We start from the raw sequence: 23,716 nt of genomic DNA, 5'->3' as shown, positions 1-23,716 counted from the left end.
GAATTGTATACCGCTGGCATTTTGCATTGGACATTTATTAATGTGAACCTAGTAAAAACTGACACACTCCATCGGATAAAAGTAAACATTTTACTGCATGTAAAGTGTTACTTTAAACATCTAGATATGTTTTCGTTTTTGAAAAAAAGATACTAATTTCCGGGAATATCATTGTTCATTAGAAGAACCCGATCATAGTAGTTGTCTGGCTTCAGTTTTGAGAAATTGTTTGAGTATTTGCTTTTATCTTTATGTACAAGTGATACTGTAAAGTCATATCTCTGAAGAGAACATATGTTTTCTGGTAAAACGCAACATGAAATTAGTGGAACAAGTACGAAATAACAATAAGTAATTTAACAAAAATAGACTTTAAATTAAATTTTGCTATCACTAATTGTTAAATTTTAAGACAATCGAATACTAGACAGTGCTCCATAACGGAAGATAAACACAAAAGGCTGAATATAAATAGAATCCGAGATATGAAATATCAATAATGATACAATAGATTACGATAATACGTTGATTCATTTATGTCAATAGCAATGTTAATATCAAGTAACAACAAATAATTAAGTAGAAACAAATAAATGCTAACAAATAAGTGGTAATTTTACTTCGGGGCTTCCGTATGAGTGCCTGAATGTTAGCGGACTTGTAATAGTCGAGGTTACGTGATAATGTAACTAAGGAATTTGATACATGCAATTGATAAATCATACATGTAACACAGTAGCTCGGTGACCGAACAACGCGGGATAATACTACAGAGAGGGCGGGTATAGTAGAGTTGGTATTCGCTAAATGAATTTCCATATTAGGCTACAAAGACATTTTGGTAAAAGTGACAAATTGTGTTGAGCATTTATTAAATTAATGATGACTTAAGATATAAGGGTGATAAACGAAAGCGTTCAAATTTATTTCTTTTGAAACCAAAGATTGTTTGCAATGACTTATGAACCGACGAGCAATTGCCTTTCTCTTTTATATAGGAGGGACTTAACACGGATTAACTACACTATTTTCAGCTTTTTAAAAACGTTACAGTATAAAAATGATATCGTTTACAAATATGTGTATAAGATATTGCGTGGCTTCTTATGGATATACGATGAGAAGGGGCACCTTGTTATGACAATGTGAAAAGGTTAGTAGCGAAGTTTAAGGATGGCGATGAGCACTGAAAATACCGATGAGAACCTGTCAACTAAAAAAATCATCAGATATCTTTAAAAAGTCTCTAAAACGTACTTCTTATTGTCTTATTGTGTCATTTTATAAGTTGATTTTAATATAATTTTAGTATGTTTACAGGGAATGCAATGTTCCGTCATAAAAATGGCCGTGTACATTAGGAACAACTTTGAACAAAACGCAAGACTTATTTTAAACTTGATTAACACTTGAAACAGGCACTTACTTACAATCGGATGAATCCATTTTGTCAGCGTCTGAAAATATCAGACTATAAAATTAAAACAGAACAGTTACTGTACTGCTGCAAATATCAGACTATAAATTTAAAACAGAACAGTTACTGTACTGCTGCCAATATGTAGCCAAATCAAATCCGGCTGTACAACCGTTCGGTCACCTCCAATCGTGTTGTATTTTCATCAAGAAACAATGTGCATCCAGTATTTATTCAGTTTTTTCTTACATAATGATATAATATATACAGAAAAAGACATGTTAACTATATATATTTGCGTTATGTCTATAAAAAACATACCATTTGTTATAAGGGCCCTTACAGGATAACCCATGAAGTCGGAGAAAACGATATACAAATGACGACTTTGTCACTAATAACTCAGATATCAAAGATTTTTGCACCGTTTTATTCGCCAAGCAGAAATCTGTTTTTGGACCCCAAATGACCCTCTTCTCAGTCTTTGGCTCATATAATATAAACAATGTAAACAAGGGTTGCGTTATGATGCGGATAAGATAAATCAAAAGAGAAAGCATAAACTGTTCATTTTATTATCTAGTAATTAATGTTTACTGATTGTGGAAGCATACCACAAATATTTAGTTGAGTCTTAATTCATTTACATATTACTATCTGAATGTATATATTTACTATAGAAAAAATTTACACCGGTATTGATGCATGTCGTTATGGTATTTAATGACCGGCTGATCAGTATCACTTGACACCATATCGAATGACTGAACACATATTAGCACATTCAAAATTATTTGAGAGTTAAATACATCGCACAGCTGTTTCGTACTGATAGGATTTGTCAGTTCTAGGGCGCGAGCAAAAAAAAGCATTAATTAGGTAGAAAAAACAATCTGGATCGGGAGGTACAAGAGATACTCTGAATTTTAACAGTATGTCATTGCCAAACACATATGATATATATATTTCAAAATTAGGAACGGCGGATTATAGAAATATCATGTGCGAGCTTATTCTAGCAGACGCATACATTTAATGTATGTTGTCTGAAGCTCTAATAAACTATGTATACTGTGAATAAATTGGTAACCTTACAAAGATTGTGTACAAAAAATAAAAACAATTCATGTATACAACAATATTTATTTTACCATACAACATAGCTCAAATGATGTAATAAATAACTAACAACGACTTCAAACATTCTATGTACAAAGAAAACATTTAACAAAGCACTATATATAATTTATATATATATATATATATATACAGTAGAAACCCCTAACATTGCGGTTATCATTACATGCATCCATCCAAGAATGCCGGAAGTCAGATAGATAATCCAGCCTCCTGATGGTGTCCTTATATATATTAACCGCCATCGTATACAGTTTTATGATTATTCTCAAGATAACCATGTTCTGAACTATACAACACTCAAAAATGAATGATGATAATATACCTCCATCTCATGCTATTCTTCTAACGAACTGGCTCAATGATAATGTTTATCAATCTGTACAAACTTCTATGGTAATTAAGCTTTTTATAAAAGATTGAAATAAATCAGTCCTTTTTTACTCAATAAACAGACCCATTAAAGTCAACATTGATCATAACTCCAACATTGATGATAGTTAATAACAGTGAGTAGACCTACATCACCAGTCTTACATAAATGTTGAAATTATCATTGTTGTTATCATTGTTGTTATCATTTTTGTTGTAATTGTTGTTTGTTTGCTGTTGCCCAGTCCTGTGACATCATATAGCTACAATGAATTAAGATTAAGAGGTGAATACCCAAGAATGTAGCGATACATTTTTAAATAAATCGCAGTTAAATTTTATGGTCGTTTGCTTAGCTTACAATACATTATTTAGCTACATAAAATATTATTGTTTTATAATTTAATTTCATATTTGATAATTTGAGTTGTCTCCCATTGACCTCCTTTAATTTAAACCATTAACGGACATACTTGATAATGAACGGAGTTTAAAAAAGACGTATGCATTAAAATAATGTACTCTTAAAAAGGTTTCCCATGCTCTGCTGAATACACAGATGTAATGAGTTATCATGGACAATGTGTTAAATCGGTAACCACTAACAACAATGTGTTTACCATTCGCATTATTAACAATTTAAGCATTAACGATGGTTCTAAGCAACCTCCTTCTACTTTGCTTAAATGTGGCACATCGTTCAAAGTGTTGTTAATGTAAGTATTGCATTGTTTTGCAGTTTTTCTTTGGCAGTGACAGAAATAATAAATGTTAGACCAATATAAATAATATTTTAATTCTGAGTTGTAAACGTATGATTTTCTGAAAAATAAACGACATTTATCATTTATACAACATCATTAACTAGCAATACGTCGCCAGTAGTGATTATATTAGCATATATATATATATATAGATAGAAGTACATGCATATGTCATTAAGGAATATGTATGACGTGGCGAAAGAAATAACACATCAAGTTAACCTGATCTCCAATGGAGTCTTCCTTCAAATTATATTCAAACTCAATATAACTTAAACTAAACCTGATGCGTTCCTATTAGAAATAAGCATGCTAGGTATTGCTATAGTAATACATGTATCCTACCGCCCAGGCTTTAAATAGTAACAGTGACTTTAACCTTGATCCAAAAAACCTGAAACTCCAACTTGATCTATAGCTTCTCATATTAAAATTTCATACCAACTTTCACCAACATTACTTGAAGCATGGCTGAGAAAACTTCGGAAAACTGAGTGGACGGACTGAGACAGACAGACAGACGGACAGATTCATTTATTTTTAGAGAAAGTACCGATCGTGCGGTTCAAAACTTTGAAATACTGTTATCGAAAAAAAACTACTTCGTCAAATACTGTAATTTAAGTACTTTCAAACAGACATGAAAAGATGCGTTCATACGATATGCTTTGTCCTACAGATTTCCAATTATGCAAGGAAAAAAGACTTTAAACTGCAGTACAATGTATCTACAACATAATTTTTGGTTTGACTTGGAATTTGTCTCTATGTATTTTAGACGACGTATGAAGTGAGCTAGCAATGTTCTTTATCATAACACTGTTAAATGATTTCCCCTCATGGTACGCTTTCCCGAAGATTAGGAGGGAAATATCAACAGTTGATAGATCAGATCGACAGGTTTAATAATTATATATAGTAATATTCATAGTCGTGAGAGTCGTGATCACGTTTAGTAAATTAACGACATCACACAAATTAAAAATTAATGTCTATACAATATTTCACGAGGTCATTTTTTACATAACATAAGAAAATATTTGTTCGAGTATTCAGTATCTACAGAATATTGAACAAATATGATGTTAATGCGTTTAATTGACACCCTTGTCTTTTCAACTATCCGCGATTGTCCTCACAAATACCCTATGAGAAAATATACAACCGCAAAGTTGAGATTAATTGCAGCATCCTTTATTACTTGTGGAAAGGATGTATATATTTCCATTGGCGGCGATCACGTGACACGCCGGCAGGACTTTAAGGACTGTGGTCGCGTAGTCCTTCAAGAGAAGCCTAGACTCTCTGATGTAGCCGATACTGGAGAAGTTGGGGATTCGGGAATCAGGCCTACTGCCAATTCGTGCTGTGTGTCTCCATTCTCATGCGAGCCACATTTTCTTCGGCGCTGTTGAAAAAAATGAGGTCTTCATAAATAGCATTAAAACCAACACAATCTTTATCATGGTCCTATCAGACTGTATTAAAATACCCGTGGAATACACAAACATGATGCATTCAGAAGTTGCAGAAATTCATTGATAAATTGCTGGAGATGAATACAGAAGACATGGCGTATACAGAGGGTGTTGTAACTAGGTTCTACGATTAGTTTCCATATTCTATACTTGTGCTTCCTTTAATTTCGTAATGGATTGATGATTATGTACTGTTCGAAAAGAGATAATTATCACATGAATGTTTAAATCCTTATTTCATCTGCTACGACCTTTTATGAATTGACATTTTAATTTTCAAAATCTATGTACCAATCTATATTCTGTTATAAAAATTATCGAGATTTTGAGATTTTGAGATATGTTATAATAAACAGTATCATTTTGTTTTGTTTTAGTACTTACCTTTTCAATGTCAACACCACAGGTAAGAAATATTCTTGCCTTTTCGGGGAGACAAGGAAAGAATTGATCAGAGAAGGATAACACATACTTCATATTGACTTCCCTTGGGGAGGGCCTACCTGTAAAATAGATAGACCTAACTATGACGGTTTATATTGACTTCCGTTCAGAAGGGCCTACCTGTATGATATATAGACCTAACAATGACGGTTCATATTGACTTTGTTTAGGGAGGGCCTACCTGTACGATATATAGACCTAACAATGACGGTTCATATTAACATTCCTTGGGGAGGACCTACCTGTACGATATATAGACCTTACAATGACGGTTCATTTTGACTTCCCTTGAGGAGAGCCTTCCAGTAAAATGTATAGAACTATCACTGACGGACGCTCTACTTTATAAACTGCCAACCATACGTTCCTATACATTTGTCAGAAAATGTTTGAGAAAAAATCATTGAAATACTGTGTGTTTTGTCTGTAAACTTCTTATGGTAATTTTTTTAAGTCTGTTAAAAGTCGATTCCGTTATTGATGATATACAAATCCTCAAAATGTGACATTTTTGTAATATCATGACTGTTAAATTGGGAACAAAATTTGAAGGGATACTTCATAAAGAGTAATGCTTGAACCATGAAACTTTTTAGGGACTGGTTATCTTCATGAAAATTTGCCATACCATTGACAAATGAATAATCTTAAATTAAATTGGTGTTTATCTTTTTTATAGATGGCAGTGTATTTCACGTAAACTCTATGTATAACGAATGTTATACTTACGAGGACACAACAAGACCATTTACGTTTGGTAGCATTATATATTGTCATGTATCATTAAATTGATCATAATTACGTTTTATGCTATAGTATTTTATGAACCATTAATCAACACAAAATATGTTTATATATATATCCAATGTACCATTAAATAAATCTGTTCCACATACCTACTATAAAGCTGACGACAATGGCTACCGACAGGATTACAATCAATGCTAAGGTATCGAACCAGTAAAATGAAATTGCATAAAACCGATCCAGTCCTTGGCTGTTAAAAGAAAGAATGTTTAAATACATCTACAGTTTGTTTGCATTTCCTCATATAATTGATAAAAAACAATACATGTATTATTATTTCAATCTTAAAAATATACAAAATAACAAAAGATGATATTCAACATACATGGTGGTCGAGAGAAATCATCTTTTGTCAATTCATCCAAATAAATCAGAACGCATTCTTGTCAACATACCATACTTCTAAGTTTCGTTTAACAGGTATGAAGAGCAAATTTGAATGAAGAAACACAGTTTGTGTTTCAGAGTCATGCAATACAGGTCTGTTATGCATATTACATCATTTTGAATTATTTTTAGCATTGATATTGTTTTCAATGTCATCGTTATTCTGTAAATTAAGATAAATGTATTTTGACATAATATTGGAAAAAACAGGATTACATTTGATACTTTCAAATTGAGATTTTAAGGTGTGGACTTTTCCTGAACGAAACGAAACGATAACAAGACAATACAAAGATAAATATAAGAATATCATACTCGATTCCACTGAAAAAAAAATTCATACATATTTAATGTATTTCATATAAACAGATACATCGCACAGTTAACCAGTTGATATTTTCTAGATACTGTGTCTGCTTTTATAGCAGTTACTAAAATTCCAACCACAAATACCATATAGATAATACTCACGGGCCAGTGTTCTTCACAAGTGGTGCTAACGTAGAATTGAGTATATCGGAAACGGAAGTTGCCGTGTCAAAGGTGGTGGAAATATTTCCGGGAGTTGTGGTACTCATGTTCATAAATGTGGTGTTTACATCAGGGAAACATCCATCAATGGGTGCAAATGGTAATGGTGTTTCCCTCCTCAGGGAAGTGGAAAAGCTCTGCCCCATAGATATCCACAGTGTGATCGCCATTCCAGCTATTCCGCCGATCAAACAACCCTGATTGATATAAAACATTATTATCTATCAAGATGTTATACTGATGGAAATAAACTAAATATAATAACATTTGTTGAAAGAGAACCTTTCTATCTTTCATACGCGGACACATCAATTCCTTTGAAGGGACAAGATGAGCACTGTTCATTCATTGGATAATCCACTGACGCATACATTTCTGCAATAAAATCCGTTCAAATAATTTTAATCAATATATTTTTTTTTAATATTTCATTGATTTCATTCATATAACACAATATATGGAGTACTGAAATACGATATCTGATAATATTTGACAATGCCAGTTGAACTCGAAACATTCGAAATATTCATGTTCTAATTGAGTGACATTTCATGTGTACATCGCGATATCGATTCATCGAACAAAATAAAGGCTATTTAGACATACCATATGAGTCGCTCTTGGAAAGAAAATGGAATATAGGAATATTCCCAGTAGAGGTGCTGTAAATACGGACATAATACTTAAAGCCACCTGAAAATACCAATGGTATATTTCAAATGTACATCTCCAAATACACAATACCACAATGATAAGTTTTCTCTGTTAAATGTTTTTGCATCCACTAATATCGTAATTAAAGGGAGGTAAGTTAACATATCTGGAATGCCTTGGCATATATATTGTAAACGAGATGGTATACCAAAGATTTCTAAGTAATATGATACGATTGATATTACTACTTGTCGCCATACGAAATCACTTTCCAAAATTCATTCCCGTTACCAACGATACTTGTCTACTTAGTAATATATAATACATTTTACCTGTTACCACATAATCCCCTTACTACCAAATACAACAACTCATTATTTACCGAACTATTCTCTCTATTACATGTACAAACAATGCTTTTTGTAAATATTGATATTTTTCTACCACACAATTCTTCTGATCACCAAATATTACAACTTTTCTCACCGCCACCGAATTCCTCTGTCCATCAAATATTACAAAATACCACCACACAATTCCTCAAGCCACAAAATATTAAAACTGTACTTACCACCAACAATTTTCCTAACCACCAAATATTTAAACTTTACTTACCACTAACCATTTCTTGTAACCAGATACTACAAAATACCGCCACACAATTCTTCTTACTACCAAACATTAAAACTGTACTTACCACTAAACAATTTTCCTAACCACCAAATATTAAAACTGTACTTACCACTAACCAATTTTTGTAACCAGATACTACAAAATACCGCCACACAATTCTTCTTACTACAAAATATTACAACTTTACTTACCACCAAACAATTCTCCTACCCACCAAATGTTAAATCTTTACTTACCACTGAACAATTCCTCTAACAATCAAATATTAAAACTCTACTTACCACTAAACAATTCTTCTAAGAACCAGATATTACAAAGATATTACCACATTAATCTGCGTACAAGAATGTATTTCCTTTTACCAATTTAACTTACCGTCATATGGAACTATGTTATATCAACAGCTTATTTTAATAGTTATGTATTGTTTCAAATGATTATTACATGTTAGTGCCAGCTTGGAACCTTTGTTTTACTGTGTACGATTCAACCACCTATTAGCCACCTTGTACTTTTAATGATTTTAATAACGTCCGCTCGTCCATGAAACAACATACCCGATACAGGGATCCCTTCATTTCTGCTACCAAGAAGGCTAAGGCTGTAGCCAGGAAGCCATACAGGACCACTAGGTAGAAAAAGCCAATACAGATCAATGTTTTTTCGTAACAACAGTATCGATATACTCTGTGATAGCAACATAAAAACGGTTTTGTCCCAATAGTTTTAGTTTCTTTATCAATCAATATTTCGTCAGCATTGCTGTTGATAAATATTTTGATGATTTCAATTGATAAATAGGTTTTCGGATAAATATTGATTATAATGAAACTCGTTGTTCCTTTAACATTAACAATTTATTTTGATACTTCCCCTTAAACAATTTGAATGTTAATGTATTTTGATACTTCCCCTTAAACAATTTGTATTATTTATTGCTTGAAATGTTTTTCGTTTTGACGATTTGCTTAATCATTCAATAACGTCAATGACTTTTCACGCGCTAATGATGTACGTGCGTTGCTATATATGGTTACAATTTACCTGTTACTTTCGAAATGATCGCAGCCCTCGATTCTGACAGCTTCTTAAAATTCGGTTTGATAAAATCTTCTAGGGTTATTGCAGACAGTCCCGACAGGTTGGACGAGACAGTACTGAAATAAGGTCGAACCTTTTTATCACAATGAAAAATACTGCAATATCGACATGCTAGTACATATATGTGTATTGACTCCTATGCATTTGTGAACAATATTAAATGTAACATCTCAATATTTACATTGGGTGAGGAAAACAATATCACTCAGTCGTTCTTGTTAGTCCTCCGACTTATTTTTATTGATATTGTTTATGGCTTTAAACATTGAACAATGAAACCATTTACTACAAAAACAACTGTCTTTTGTAATAATAACGAATACATGAAATTACAATAGTTCAAACTTACCTCAGGGAAGCGGAGAACAGCGAGGCCATAAAAAGTCCAGCCATTCCCGGCTCATTACGGAAAATATCCAATACCATATACGGAACTAGCTGAAAATATTAACGCACTTTTGATTACAAACCAAATGTTTGTAAAAACAATTCTTTTTTTTTTTTGAAATATAAATTTAATTGCATTTTAGATATAAGCATACTGCACATAGTATCTCTTGTAGCAAAATAATTATTGAAAGTTTGTCAAATTAATTGTTTCTCATACATTATGCAATATTTATACAGACAACGAAAAAGTGTGAAATCATTGTTAAAGGGGAAAAGGATTTAAATTCTGTTTTGCGAATCAGATTCATATTAGAACACTTGTTTGAAATACCGCAACGTATGTTGAGCGTCCATTTGAAACATCATTTATAAATACTTCCAAGTTATAATATCCAAACCATGATATCAAGGTAATTTTGATACACATACTATAAAACTAAGATAGTTTCACACCCCTTATAAAACTAAGATAGTTTCACACCCCTATGTGTTATTATCATTATTATTATGATCAACACATTAATCTCTAAATACTAGTCAATTGTATATTCCGGTTGTGTAAATTTGGTTGAATATATACATTACTACCTAACCATTTATGAGCAATGTATAGCGTCACCAGACGGGTATAAGAGGAGATCTTTACCCACGTGTAATGCCACGCCCACATTAAGTATCTGAAATAGGGATTAAAACACGTCTAGGATTAGTGAAGATCCAGTAACCGGGTAAGTTATCTTACTTGATTGTAGACGATTTTCTTTGACAGTATCGGATCACATCTGATAGTGTAGTAATAAGCATATGCCACCATCCCCATAGCCATGGCGAGGCTCATAGTCAGCACAAAGGCAGGCCCAATCAGGTAAAAGATACTGAAATCCAAACATCCATCTGAATGAAATGGTGATTTACATTAAATACCAATCATCATTAATCTCTTGCTAGGGCAGGTAACATCTCTTTATTTTTCACGTTCTATAGGAGTATATAATATAATCCTTATATTTTATAAATGTGCAAAATGTAAAACCACAGGTAACCACAAAAAAGGTTTGACGTCTTACCGTGTAGATTACATAATGTTACTACAAAATGTAACTGTATATACCTCATTATTATGACTGTACAAATGTAGGTCAAATCAAGATCACGTGGTTTATAACGTACAATGTAAACAATACAGTGATACGGACATAAAAACTCGATAAAACTAGGATAAAACGGAATCCTGACCAAATACAAGGGAAATAAGACCAGATTCTCTGGAAGGATGAGCGTCTTTTCAACCATTTGTAACACACTTAATAGCATATGAATAAGACGTACAATTTGGCATCCTTTGCGCTCTTGGTACAGCAGACACGTTGAACAGACGTCTGACGAAAAGGAATGACTAGGGCTTTCACAGTCGATCCTATCATCAGGCTCCAGAAGGTGTACTGTCGTGTAGGATCGATATCAAAACTGAAATGATAACGATTTGTTTGTGTCCATGTTATACCAAAATAAAAAAAGTAATGTACGGCGATCAAAATTACAAGGCTTATGTACGATCATTGTAAACCTTTCCATGTAATACTATACATTGTATTTCATATTTCCTTATATCATAATGTATAATTAGCACCAATGATCTAATTCCTTTGTAAGTAGCTGATTTACAAAACATATCTCAAACTCATTCCTCTATATTAGTTTATATTTAAGAAACTAAACTATCATAATGACAACTGAACTGATATTCTGATTGTGATGATATCTGCACGAATTATTTATAAACGTTGCGAATGTTTCTTTTATTAAGGTAATTATTTTCTTTATATATTTCCTAAAATTTCGGATTAAAAAGGGAAAGTAACAGCATAGTAATATTTCAGAAATCTTTCATCAACAAATTATGCTTTAAAAGAAATGCTTTATTATCATTTTTAACAATATAATTCACGTTCCTTATTATATGCGGATATACATTGTATGACGACTTAGCAGACATTTAGTTACATTTCCCAATATTGCCGATTTGACAGGACCATGGAAAGTTTTGGTATTTTAATGTAGTAATAGTAAAAATAAGCAAACATTCCTGCAACGATATTTTTTATATAAACTAAAAAGATGATTGAATGATTGGAAAATTTCAGGGTTTATGTGTGTGTGTTTTTTATTCGATGAGTATTCGGAATCCTTAGATATGTTCGGAAATTTATAACAAATATGGATATTCAGTAATACTTGTAAAAATTCTACATAAGTTGCGATTCAGCTTACAGTTTCATTCAAAAGTACTTTTTGTTCTGGACAATCTAATTAGCTATTTAGGGAAATGGTATTCGTTACCTTAGACATTAAAACAAATTATGACGTTTGTCAGTAACCATTTAAACCTAGACGTTATCGGATACAAAAACATCTCTGAACAAATGAGTCCCGTTATATTGTCACAAACTAACATGATAGTGAAGTCTTTTGGGAGAGATTGGGTATGTCTTGGTGACACACTTTCCAGAATCTCTTAATTAATTAATTAATTAATTAGCTGATCGAAAAACTGACCCAAAACAAAACAAAAATATGCATACATACATAGACTGGCATACACACTGCAATTCATCCAGTATGACGTATACGTATGGTATTGACTATCAAGCATAAACCCTATTTTATTTCATAAACTTGAAGTTACAATATACAAAGCATTGGCTATTATAAATAATGAAAAATGGGATTCACAAACAAGTTGTTTAACTAATATCAATTTGTTTCCTGAATATATTCATCTGATAATACCATATAACAATGCAACTTGCAGTACATTTGGATAACTGTCTTCTAAATAATAAATAACCAATAATATTAGAAGCAAATAGTAGTAAATAACGGGTCTATTAAAAATCAGGAGATGAAAACAAAATTTATTACAAAGATTGTAAATAAAGCACAGCTGGCGCATGCCGTAACATTATCTTACCTGACGGGCTGAAGTCGTCCTGTCGTCAAATTTATATCCCAGACTTTGTTCAGTCCGCCGACTAGCATGGAACCCTGTAAACAACACACATCCACAATACAATGGCTTATCTCCTAAACAGGAGGCTGAATTACTTTGATCCAAATTTATATGTCTTCGTTATGGGCAATAGCTTTTTGACTTTTCAATAAACAAGATATCAGTCCGTGTAATTTATTTTGATGGTGACATCTCAAGAAGATAATAAACAAATACCAAAAAGACATCTGGCTAATAGATAGCACTATCTACATTTAACAATATCATTGTAACGAGCAGGGAAACTGCACCAGGCTTATTTTGACAATCTTATTTACTTCCAGGAGATTGAAATCCGCTAATGTACAGTTTTGTATATTCGTCTTTAACGACTTGTAATTTCGCCAGTTGACGTAAAATATATTTGTAATACAATTTCCTTATATGATATGAATAAAATATCAATAAAAGTCAGGTAGATATTGAAAAAATCTCACCTTAATCAAAACTGCAAATATCCCCATGTAGAGGATAAGGAACTGAAACACATCCGTCCATACCACCGCCTTTATTCCTCCCTATACAGAAATAATTAAGTTTATTACAAATGTCTACACCCTCTATACGACCCCCTTAATCCCTCCCTATACAGAAATAATAAAGTTTATTACAAATGTCTACATCCTCCATACCACCGCCTTAATCCCTCTATATACAGAAATAGTAAAAAGTATTACAAATGTCTATATCCTCCATACCACCGCCTTAATCCCTCCCTATACAGAAATAGTAAAGTTTATTACAAATGTCCTCATCCTCCATACCACCGCCTTAATCCCTCCATATACAGAAATAGTAAAGTTTATTACAAATGTCTACATCCTCCATACCACCGCCTTAATCCCTCCCTATACAGAAATGATACAGTTTATTACAAATGTCTACATCCTCCATACCACCGCCTTAATCCCTACCTATACAGAAATAGTAAAGTTTATTACAAATGTCTACATCCTCCATACCACCGCCTTAATCCCTCCCTATACAGAAATGATACAGTTTATTACAAATGTCTACATCCTCCATACCACCGCCTTAATCCCTACCTATACAGAAATAGTAAAGTTTATTACAAATGTCTACATCCTCCATACCACCGCCTTAACCCTACCTATACAGAAATAGTAAAGTTTATTACAAATGTCTACATCCTCCATACCACCCCCTTAATCCCTCCCTATACAGAAATGATACAGTTTATTACAAATGTCTACATCCTCCATACCACCGCCTTAATCCCTACCTATACAGAAATAGTAAAGTTTATTACAAATGTCTACATCCTCCATACCACCGCCTTAATCCCTACCTATACAGAAATAGTAAAGTTTATTACAAATGTCTACATCCTCCATACCACCGCCTTAATCCCTCCCTATACAGAAATAGTAAAGTTTATTACAAATGTCTACATCCTCAATACCACCGCCTTAATCCCTACCTATACAGAAATAGTAAAGTTTATTACAAATGTCTACATCCTCAATACCACCGCCTTAATCCCTCCCTATACAGAACTAATAAAGTTTATTACAAATGTCTACATCCTCCATACCACCGCCTTAATCCCGCCATATACAGAAATAGTAAAGTTTATTACAAATGTCTACATCCTCCATACTACCGCCTTAATCCCTCCCTATACAGAAATAGTAAAGTTTATTACAAATGTCTACATCCTCCATACTACCGCCTTAATCCCTCCCTATACAGAAATAGTAAAGTTTATTACAAATGTCTACATCCTCAATACCACCGCCTTAATCCCTCCCTATACAGAACTAATAAAGTTTATTACAAATGTCTACATCCTCCATACCACCGCCTTAATCCCTACCTATACAGAAATAGTAAAGTTTATTACAAATGTCTACATCCTAAATACCACCGCCTTAATCCCTCCCTATACAGAAATAGTAAAGTTTATTACAAATGTCTACATCCTCCATACTACCGCCTTAATCCCTCCCTATACAGAAATAGTAAAGTTTATTACAAATGTCTACATCCTCAATACCACCGCCTTAATCCCTCCCTATACAGAAATAGTAAAGTTTATTACAAATGTCTACATCCTCAATACCACCGCCTTAATCCGTCACCGCCGGGAGTATTAACATGGTTGGTGATGTCTTTGCACTGTTTTAAACTACATTGTATCTATTGCGGGACAACCACAGGTACAGTGTAGTCTATGTGCGTTTTACACATAGTAACATATATTTAGGTAATGCATTTTTACAACTACAACTAGAGCAAAATAAAGTGTTACTGTGTCCCCCGAAGTCCTCCCAATGGTACTAGGGAATGGATTATACAACATGGAGAAAGAGATCCCGATGTGCTTAGGACAGTGAACTGGCACTGGGGAAAAACACTAGCGAATAAGACACTGTCCTTCCTTATTAGGTTAAAAGATGTTAAACAGTAATTCGTATTGGTCAATTATGTATATAAGTCTAACTACAGGGTTTGTAACACAGCATATAGGTACAAACTGGTTAAGTACACAGTGGTTAAGTACAGGGTGGTTAAGTACACAGTGGTTAAGTACATAGTGGTTAAGTACATAGTGGTTAAGTACACAGTGGTTAAGAACACAGTGGTTAAGTACACAGTGTTTAAGAACACGTTGGTTAAGTACACAGTGGTTAAGTACAAAATGGTTAAGTACACAGTGGTTAAGTACAAAATGGTTAAGTACACAGTGGTACACAGTGGTTAAGTACACAGTGGTTAAGTACACAGTGGTTAAGTACACAGTGGTTAAGAACACAGTGATTAAGTACAGGGTGGTTAAGTACACGTTGGTTAAGTACACAGTGGTTAAGTACAAAATGGTTAAGTACACAGTGGTTAAGTACACAGTGGTTAAGAACACAGTGGTTAAGTACACAGTGGTACAAAGTGGTTAAGTACACAGTGGTTAAGTACACATTAATTAAGTACACAGTGGTAAAGTACAGTGGTTTCGTACACAGTGGTACACAGTGGTTTGGAACATAGTGGTTTCGTACACAGTTGTTCACAGTGGTGTGGTACACATTGGTTAAGTACACAGTGGTTAGGTACAGTGATTAAGTACACAGTGGTTTAGTACACAGTGGTAAAGTACACAGTGGTTAAGCACAGTGGTTAAGTACACAGTGGTTCAGGAGACAGCAATTAACAGTGGTGTGGTAAACAGTGGTTTGGTACACAATGTTACACAGTGGTTTGGAACACAGTGGTTTCATACACAGTTTTTCACAGTGGTGTTGTACACATTTGTTTGGTACACATTGGTACAGAGTGGTTACATACACAGTGGTTAAGTGCGCATTGGTACACAGTGGTTAAGTATACAGTGGTTAAGTACACAGTGGTTAAGTACACAGTGGTTTAGTACACAGTGGTTAAGTACAGTGATTAAGTACACAAGGGTGCAAAGTGGTTATGTACACAGTGGTAAGCATTGGTTAAGTACACAGTGGTTAAGTACACAGTAATTAAGAACACAGTTGTTAAGTACACATTGGTTAAGTACACCGTGGTTAAGTACACAGTGGTTAAGTATACAGTGGCACACAGTGGTTATGTACACAATGATTAAGTACACAGTGGTACACAGTGGTTAAATGTACACAATAGTTAAGTACACAGAGGTTAAGTACACAGTGGTTATGTACACAATAGTTAAGTACACAATGGTTATGTACCCATTGGTCAAGTACACAGTGGTTTAGTACAGAGTGGTAAAGTACACAGTGGTTAAGTACACAGTGGTACACAGTGGTTAAGTACACAGTGGTACACAGTGGTTAAGTACACAGTGGTTAAGTACACAGAGGTTAAGTACACAGTGGGTAAGTACACAGTGGGTAAGTACACTGTGGTTAAGTACACAGTGGTTTAGTACAGAGTGGTAAAGTACACAGTGGTTAAGTACACAGTGGTTAAGTACACTGTGGTTAAGTACACTGTTGTTAAGTACACAGTGGTTAAGTACACAGTGGTTAAGTACACAGTGGGTAAGTACACAGTGGGTAAGTACACAGTGGTTAAGAACACAGTGATTAAGTACACAGTGGTTAAGTACACAGTGGTTAAGTACACTGGTTAAGTACACAGAGGTTAAGTACACAGTGGCAAACAGTGCTTATGTACACAATGGTTAAGTACACAGTGGTACACAGTGGTTAAGTACACAGTGATAAAGTACAGTGGTTAAGTACACAGTGGTTTAGTACAGAGTGGTAAAGTACACAGTGGTTAAGTACACATTGGTTAAGTACACAGTGGTACACAGTGGTTAAGTACACAGTGGTTAAGTACACAGTTGTTAAGTACACAGTGGTTAAGTACACAGTGGTACACAGTGGTTAAGTACACAGAGGTTAAGTACACAGTGGGTAAGTACACAGTGGGTAAGTACACTGTGGTTAAGTACACAGTGGTTTAGTACAGAGTGGTAAAGTACACAGTGGTTAAGTACACAGTGGTTAAGTACACAGTGGTACACAGTGGTTAAGTACACAGTGGTTAAGTACACAGTGGGTAAGTACACAGTGGGTAAGTACACAGTGGTTAAGAACACAGTGATTAAGTACACAGTGGTTAAGTACACAGTGGTTAAGTACACTGGTTAAGTACACAGAGGTTAAGTACACAGTGGCAAACAGTGCTTATGTACACAATGGTTAAGTACACAGTGGTACACAGTGGTTAAGTACACAGTGATAAAGTACAGTGGTTAAGTACACAGTGATTAAGTACACAGTGGTTAAGAACACAGTGGTAATGTACACAATAGTTAAGTACACAGTGGTTATGTACCCATTGGTTTAGGAGACAGCAATTCACAGTGGTTTGGTAAACAGTGGTTTGATACACAGTTGTTCACAGTGGTGTTGTACACATTTGTTTGGTACACATTGGTACAGAGTGGTTACATACACAGTGGTTAAGTGCGCATTGGTACACAGTCGTGAAGTGCGCATTGGTACACAGTGGTTAAGTACACAGTGGTTTAGTACACAGTGGTTTAGTACAGTGATTATGATTAAGTACACAGTGGTGCAAAGTGGTTATGTACACAGTGGTACACAATGGTTAAGCACACAGTGGTTAAGTACACAGTAATTAAGTACACAGTTGTTAAGTACACAGTGGTTAAGTACACAGTGGTTAAGTACACAGTGGTACACAGTGGTTAAGTACACAGTGGTAAAGTACACAGTGGTACACAGTGGTTAAGTACACAGTGGTTAAGTACACAGAGGTTTAGTACACAGTGGTTAAGAACACAGTGGTTAAGTACACAGTGGTTAAGTACACAGTGGCACACAGTGGTTATGTACACAATGGTTAAGTACACAGTGGTTAAGTACACAGTAATTAAGTACACAGTTGTTAAGTACAGTGATTAAGTACACTGTGGTTAAGTACACAGTGGTTATGTACACAATAGTTAAGTACACAGTGGTTAAGAACACAGTGGTTAAGTACACAGTGGTTAAGTACACAGTGGTTTAGTACACAGTGATTAAGTACACAGTGGTTAAGTACACAGTGGTTAGTACACAGTGGTTAAAGGTTACATACACAGTGGTTAAGTACACAGGTTTAAGTACACAGTTATTAAAGAGTTAATGTGGTAATAGTACAAGTTTAATGACACATGTTAGTACATTACAGTGGTTAAGTACACAGGTTTAGTACACATGGTAAGTACACAGTGGTTTAGTACACAGTGTAAAGTACAGTGATTAAGTACAAGTGGTTGCAAAGTGGTTATGGTAAACATGTGTACACATTGTGTTACAAACAGTGTTAGGACACAGTTTAAGTACACAGTTTGTACACAGTGTTTGTACACTGTGGTCATGGACACATGTAAGTACACAGTGGTTAAGTGCACAGTAGTTAAGTACACAGTGGCTATGTACAGTGATTAAGTACAAAGTGGTTAAGTACACAGTGGTTAGGTACAGTGATTAAGTACACATGAGTTAAGTACAGTGGTCAAATACACAGTGTTGTAAAGTGGTTTAGGACACATTGTTACACAGTGGTTTGGTACACAGTGGTTTGGTACACATTGTTACACAGTGGTTTGGAACACTGGTTTCGTACACAGTTGTTCACAGTGGTGTTGTACACATCGGTACACAGTGGTGTGATACACAGTGGTACACAGTGGTTTGGTGCACACAGGTTTAGTAAACTGTGTTACACAGTGATTTAGTACACAATTATTTAGTACACAGTGATTTAGTACACAGTTATTTAGTACACAGTGGCTAAGTACACATTGGTACACATTGGTTTTGTACACATTGGTACACAGTGGTTTTGTACACATTGGTACACAGTGGTTACATACACTGTGACATACTGCAATATAATTATGATACTCTTCAGAAACACTAGTATTGAAATAGACTTCCAATCATAGTGAAAGTCATTTTTTGAACTTCTGAAACATTTGTATCAAAAACATATTTTAACAGGACAATAGACAAATATATATGAGACAAGGAAGAATACTTCCGTGTTATACAACCCGAAAACCGTGCCATTGGAACAAGGATGGGTGTTGATGGCTGAGCCAAACGAGATTCAATTAATTTGCTTACAAAGGAAATTGTTTTACCGATTCCCATAACTAAACACGTTTGTCACTGAAGGAAGTGTTTGGTCTCCTTTCCAGGAACATGACGTCACAGGAGGGAAAACGCCACTATGCCGTATGAAAATGTATCCTATCGCTCTGTGGTATATATCTGTAGGAGAAAATTCTAACCAACAATAAATTTCAAGAATAATCGACTGGGTTTCCTAGAATTTTGAAATTCCTCGGCTGGATTTCCCGTATTTTGTTCCCACACCTATATCCGAGCTCGGAAAATAAGCACTGTCCTTATTGTAATAAATATAGATTTTAGTCATACTGAAGTAGAGCGAGCCCTATCAGGTATCGAAGCAACCCGTAACTTGACTGTCAATAGATACTCATGTATGTGTGTTAGATAGTTGATACCTAACAGGTGCGTCACTTCCCAGCGAATACTCTATCAATATCACCGTGCTTCGTATGCTGGTTTTAGAGAAAGAGTTTGTCCATGTAATTACATAAAACATTGATGATATATCAAGTAACAGTTCCTTGCGGTGCACTTTAGAACGGAAATTCAAATACTGTAACCATATTTATACTGTTTCTGTTCTTGCAGAATTAAAATTGAATCTTGGGCATTTCTAGTAAGAATATAATCCTGCGATTTCATTTCAAAAGAATAAATCAAGAGTCCACGACATGATGGACTTTCGTGTACTGTAAATACATAAATGTTGGCACATGAACAACATTTATCATAACTTACTATCGACGTATATATGATGGAGGAAACCGCCATGGAGAGTACAGATACCCAGAACGGTACACCGGTCACTGAAACAGTAATTATATATATCACAGTTACAATGTTATCCTAGAATGGTACACCGGTCATTGAAACAGTAATTATATATATCACAGTCACAATGTAACCCTAGAATGGTATACCGGTCACTGAAACAGTAATTATATATATCACAGTCACAATGTAACCCCTCAATGGTACACCGGTCACTGAAACAGTAATTATATATCACAGTCACAATGTAACCCCTGAATGGTACACCGGTCACTGAAACATTAATTTTATATATCACAGTCACAATGTAACCCCTAAATGGTATACCGGTCACTGAAACAGTAATTATATATATCACAGTCACAATGTAACCCCTAAATGGTATACCGGTCACTGAAACAGTAATTATATATATCACAGGCACAATGTAACCCCTCAATGGTACACCGGTCACTGAAACAGTAATTATATATATCACAGTCACAATGTAACCCCTCAATGGTATACCGGTCACTGAAACAGTAATTATATATATCACAGTCACAATGTAACCCCTGAATGGTATACCGGTCACTGAAACAGTAATTATATATATCACAGTCACAATGTAACCCTAGAATGGTACACCGGTCACTGAAACAGTAATTATATATATCACAGTCACAATGTAACCCTAGAATGGTACACCGGTCACTGAAACAGTAATTATATATATCACGGTCACAATGTTACTTTCACCTCATAGACAGATTTGTATTGTAAGGTTTGGACAGGTGGGATGACTTCTGTAATATGTAGGTCACAGACAGATGTTCCTAAATAAGAAATCACATAAACTACCTTTGTGTCGCCGGGAACACTTTTTTTCTATTTAATTGGTAAATCTAGTTGACGTTTGTTAAAATGATAAATGTATTTGATATAAAGAACAGCAGTGATATTACATTAACAATCAAAGTGAATTGTAGCTTTCTGTTATTTAATTAATATGCATCACCACAACCCAATAAATCATACTCTAAAATCGACTGACGTTTCCATGAATATGCCCTAGAGGTAACTAAATATTGGACGTGATCACCGTCCGAGGATTTAATTAGTTTCTGTTCCACGCTGACAGGCGCTCTACATTATTGGAATTAAGATAATTTCTAACTGGTCGCTAATTCGACAATGATTCGCTATATACAATGTACAGCAGTATAGCTTGCATATACTGCAGCAATATTTCGTGGGTTTTTTTCGTGCTTATATACTGTGAATGCTGCGTATTATGATGAAATATTTTCATAAACAAAAAACCTTGAAAATAAGAAATATTTACCATTAAATTATCATGGCATTGATGAAACAAGTTGGATATCTAACTCACAATATGTAGCTGTTATTGGGGAAAATATGATAGACTATTGTTCTTCCAATAGACACCGCAACTTAACATGCTACCTGTAATGTCACCTTCAACAAATAAATCTGCCAAGTTAAAACAAGGGAACAATTTCACGAATATTGACTGACATGATTTAGGTAATTCAGATATGCTTTGCATTAGAGCTGATAATAAGAGCTCATATTCCTCATATAACGAAAGATTGTAACCCTAGTTTGTGGATTATGTTAACAAAAGTTTCCAGGTCATCAAGAAGATCCCTGGTTCGACACCACATCCCGTCAGTTGATAACAACCAACAAGCTTTAATGTGTATGAAGAAGAAACGAGATGTGGTTCTTGACACAGTCTACTTGTAAGGAAGGTTTCAACCTTGGTTCTGTTACGATAAGTATAAGAATGTTGACGTTTCCGTTTCAGCCTCAGGAATGTTTCCAAAATCCCATGGGAAATGGAAATGAGACCCATCTTATCACTCACAAAGAACATACGAGTTCTTTTGTTTTACTAATAATGAGTCTTCAGTGGAGGATCTACAATGTACTGGTTACAGTAACTGCTATGTAGTATACACCTCTCATCTAATCTGATTTATAAATATATATACTATAAAATCCCGTTCTACAACTTAAATATCTTATAGCATATCCAAATGACTCAGGGGGCTCTCAAGTCTTACAGAAGAGCTTGATGACAAGTAATAAGAAGCACAGCATATGATGAGCATACCAAGTAAAACCAGCATTTGATAAACGTTACCTCCACCTAAATTAAGTTTTTCGCCAAGGTAGAGGTAGCATGTACCCTTATGTGACAATTCGTGGGATATTAAAAATAAATTACTATTTTTGCAAATACTTTGTAAGAGCCAAGATAGTTTTAAGTGTGCAAAACAAATCAAATAAAAAAACAATAGGAAGTAACCTCAGCTCCATGTTTTAACGTTGTGGATAATTCGGTTTGATTTAGATAAAAGAACCTACCGCCTTCCATAGCTATCGCCGGCCCATAGAGCACCAAAGCACTGTACATTGTCTGAAAAAAAAAACAAAAATAAATCCAGTATTAAGTGCAAATGAGTTTTTGAGGTTTTTTTCAACGTTTTCAAGTATAGGTTAATTTGGGAGGAAGAAATGTTCCCGGGAAAGTCAGTTAAATATAAATAGCATTTTGCGGGTTTTTTTTTCAACTTTGACAGATGATGACCAAAATCGAATGATGTATAGAAATGTATGGTGTGATGTAATGGGTGAATATGAACGAATCATTTATTTTATGAGGTTTCTTGAACACACTTTTATTTAAAGTGGTCGAGTAGGTTTCATGGAAGTAAAGACGTGTCCTAAAGTGTGTATATGTTGTAAGTAAACATTACGTCTAACACTATCGTTGATCGCAACATAACAGAGATTTCCCGAGAACAAATTTGTCATATGCATGTGTACAAATCATCAAAGCATTAACTCGAATAATATCATACCGATAATTTTAATGAAATGAAATCATAAATGGGCGTGCCTATCAAATTCAATAAGTATGAATACATGTATAAAATGAAATACTGTTCTTACATTCATAAGTAAATAACTCAATCTGATAAAATCAAACAGGAAAATATGAAGTATTTGAATATACGTCATCTGAAATTTAACTAGTGTCGTTAAGTCAACAATTTCATGTTTATCTCTAAACCGACATCACAGGTAATCAAACCAAGGATTGCCTTACAGCAATTCCTTGTTATCTTAAGGAGGAGTTAACAATG

The 23,716-nt window shown here is 34.3% G+C and overlaps 1 protein-coding gene across 1 annotated transcript in view; it reads right to left on the bottom strand.

The window, feature by feature from the left end:
• Positions 1–2,540: 2,540 nt before the first annotated feature.
• The window catches only part of LOC117339555 (sodium-coupled monocarboxylate transporter 1-like), a 42,557-nt gene continuing 21,381 nt past the window's right edge, over positions 2,541–23,716 (bottom strand). The window contains exons 3-16 of the mRNA XM_033901235.1: positions 22,935–22,986; positions 20,529–20,596; positions 13,602–13,682; positions 13,087–13,160; positions 11,445–11,582; positions 10,858–10,990; positions 10,075–10,163; positions 9,669–9,781; positions 9,182–9,252; positions 7,944–8,030; positions 7,278–7,534; positions 6,509–6,609; positions 5,553–5,671; positions 2,541–5,098 (exon numbers count right to left, since the gene is read on the bottom strand). Coding sequence (XP_033757126.1) covers positions 4,976–5,098; positions 5,553–5,671; positions 6,509–6,609; positions 7,278–7,534; positions 7,944–8,030; positions 9,182–9,252; positions 9,669–9,781; positions 10,075–10,163; positions 10,858–10,990; positions 11,445–11,582; positions 13,087–13,160; positions 13,602–13,682; positions 20,529–20,596; positions 22,935–22,986 — 1,506 coding nt within the window. The 3' untranslated portion in view covers positions 2,541–4,975. The remainder of the gene's footprint in view (positions 5,099–5,552; positions 5,672–6,508; positions 6,610–7,277; positions 7,535–7,943; positions 8,031–9,181; positions 9,253–9,668; positions 9,782–10,074; positions 10,164–10,857; positions 10,991–11,444; positions 11,583–13,086; positions 13,161–13,601; positions 13,683–20,528; positions 20,597–22,934; positions 22,987–23,716) is intronic.

This window comes from Pecten maximus, chromosome 12, assembly GCF_902652985.1.
Source record: "Pecten maximus chromosome 12, xPecMax1.1, whole genome shotgun sequence".
In the NCBI taxonomy this organism is placed as follows: domain Eukaryota; kingdom Metazoa; phylum Mollusca; class Bivalvia; order Pectinida; family Pectinidae; genus Pecten; species Pecten maximus.
Note: the sequence above shows the minus strand (reverse complement) of the source record. Positions and strands in the feature narration are given on the sequence as shown.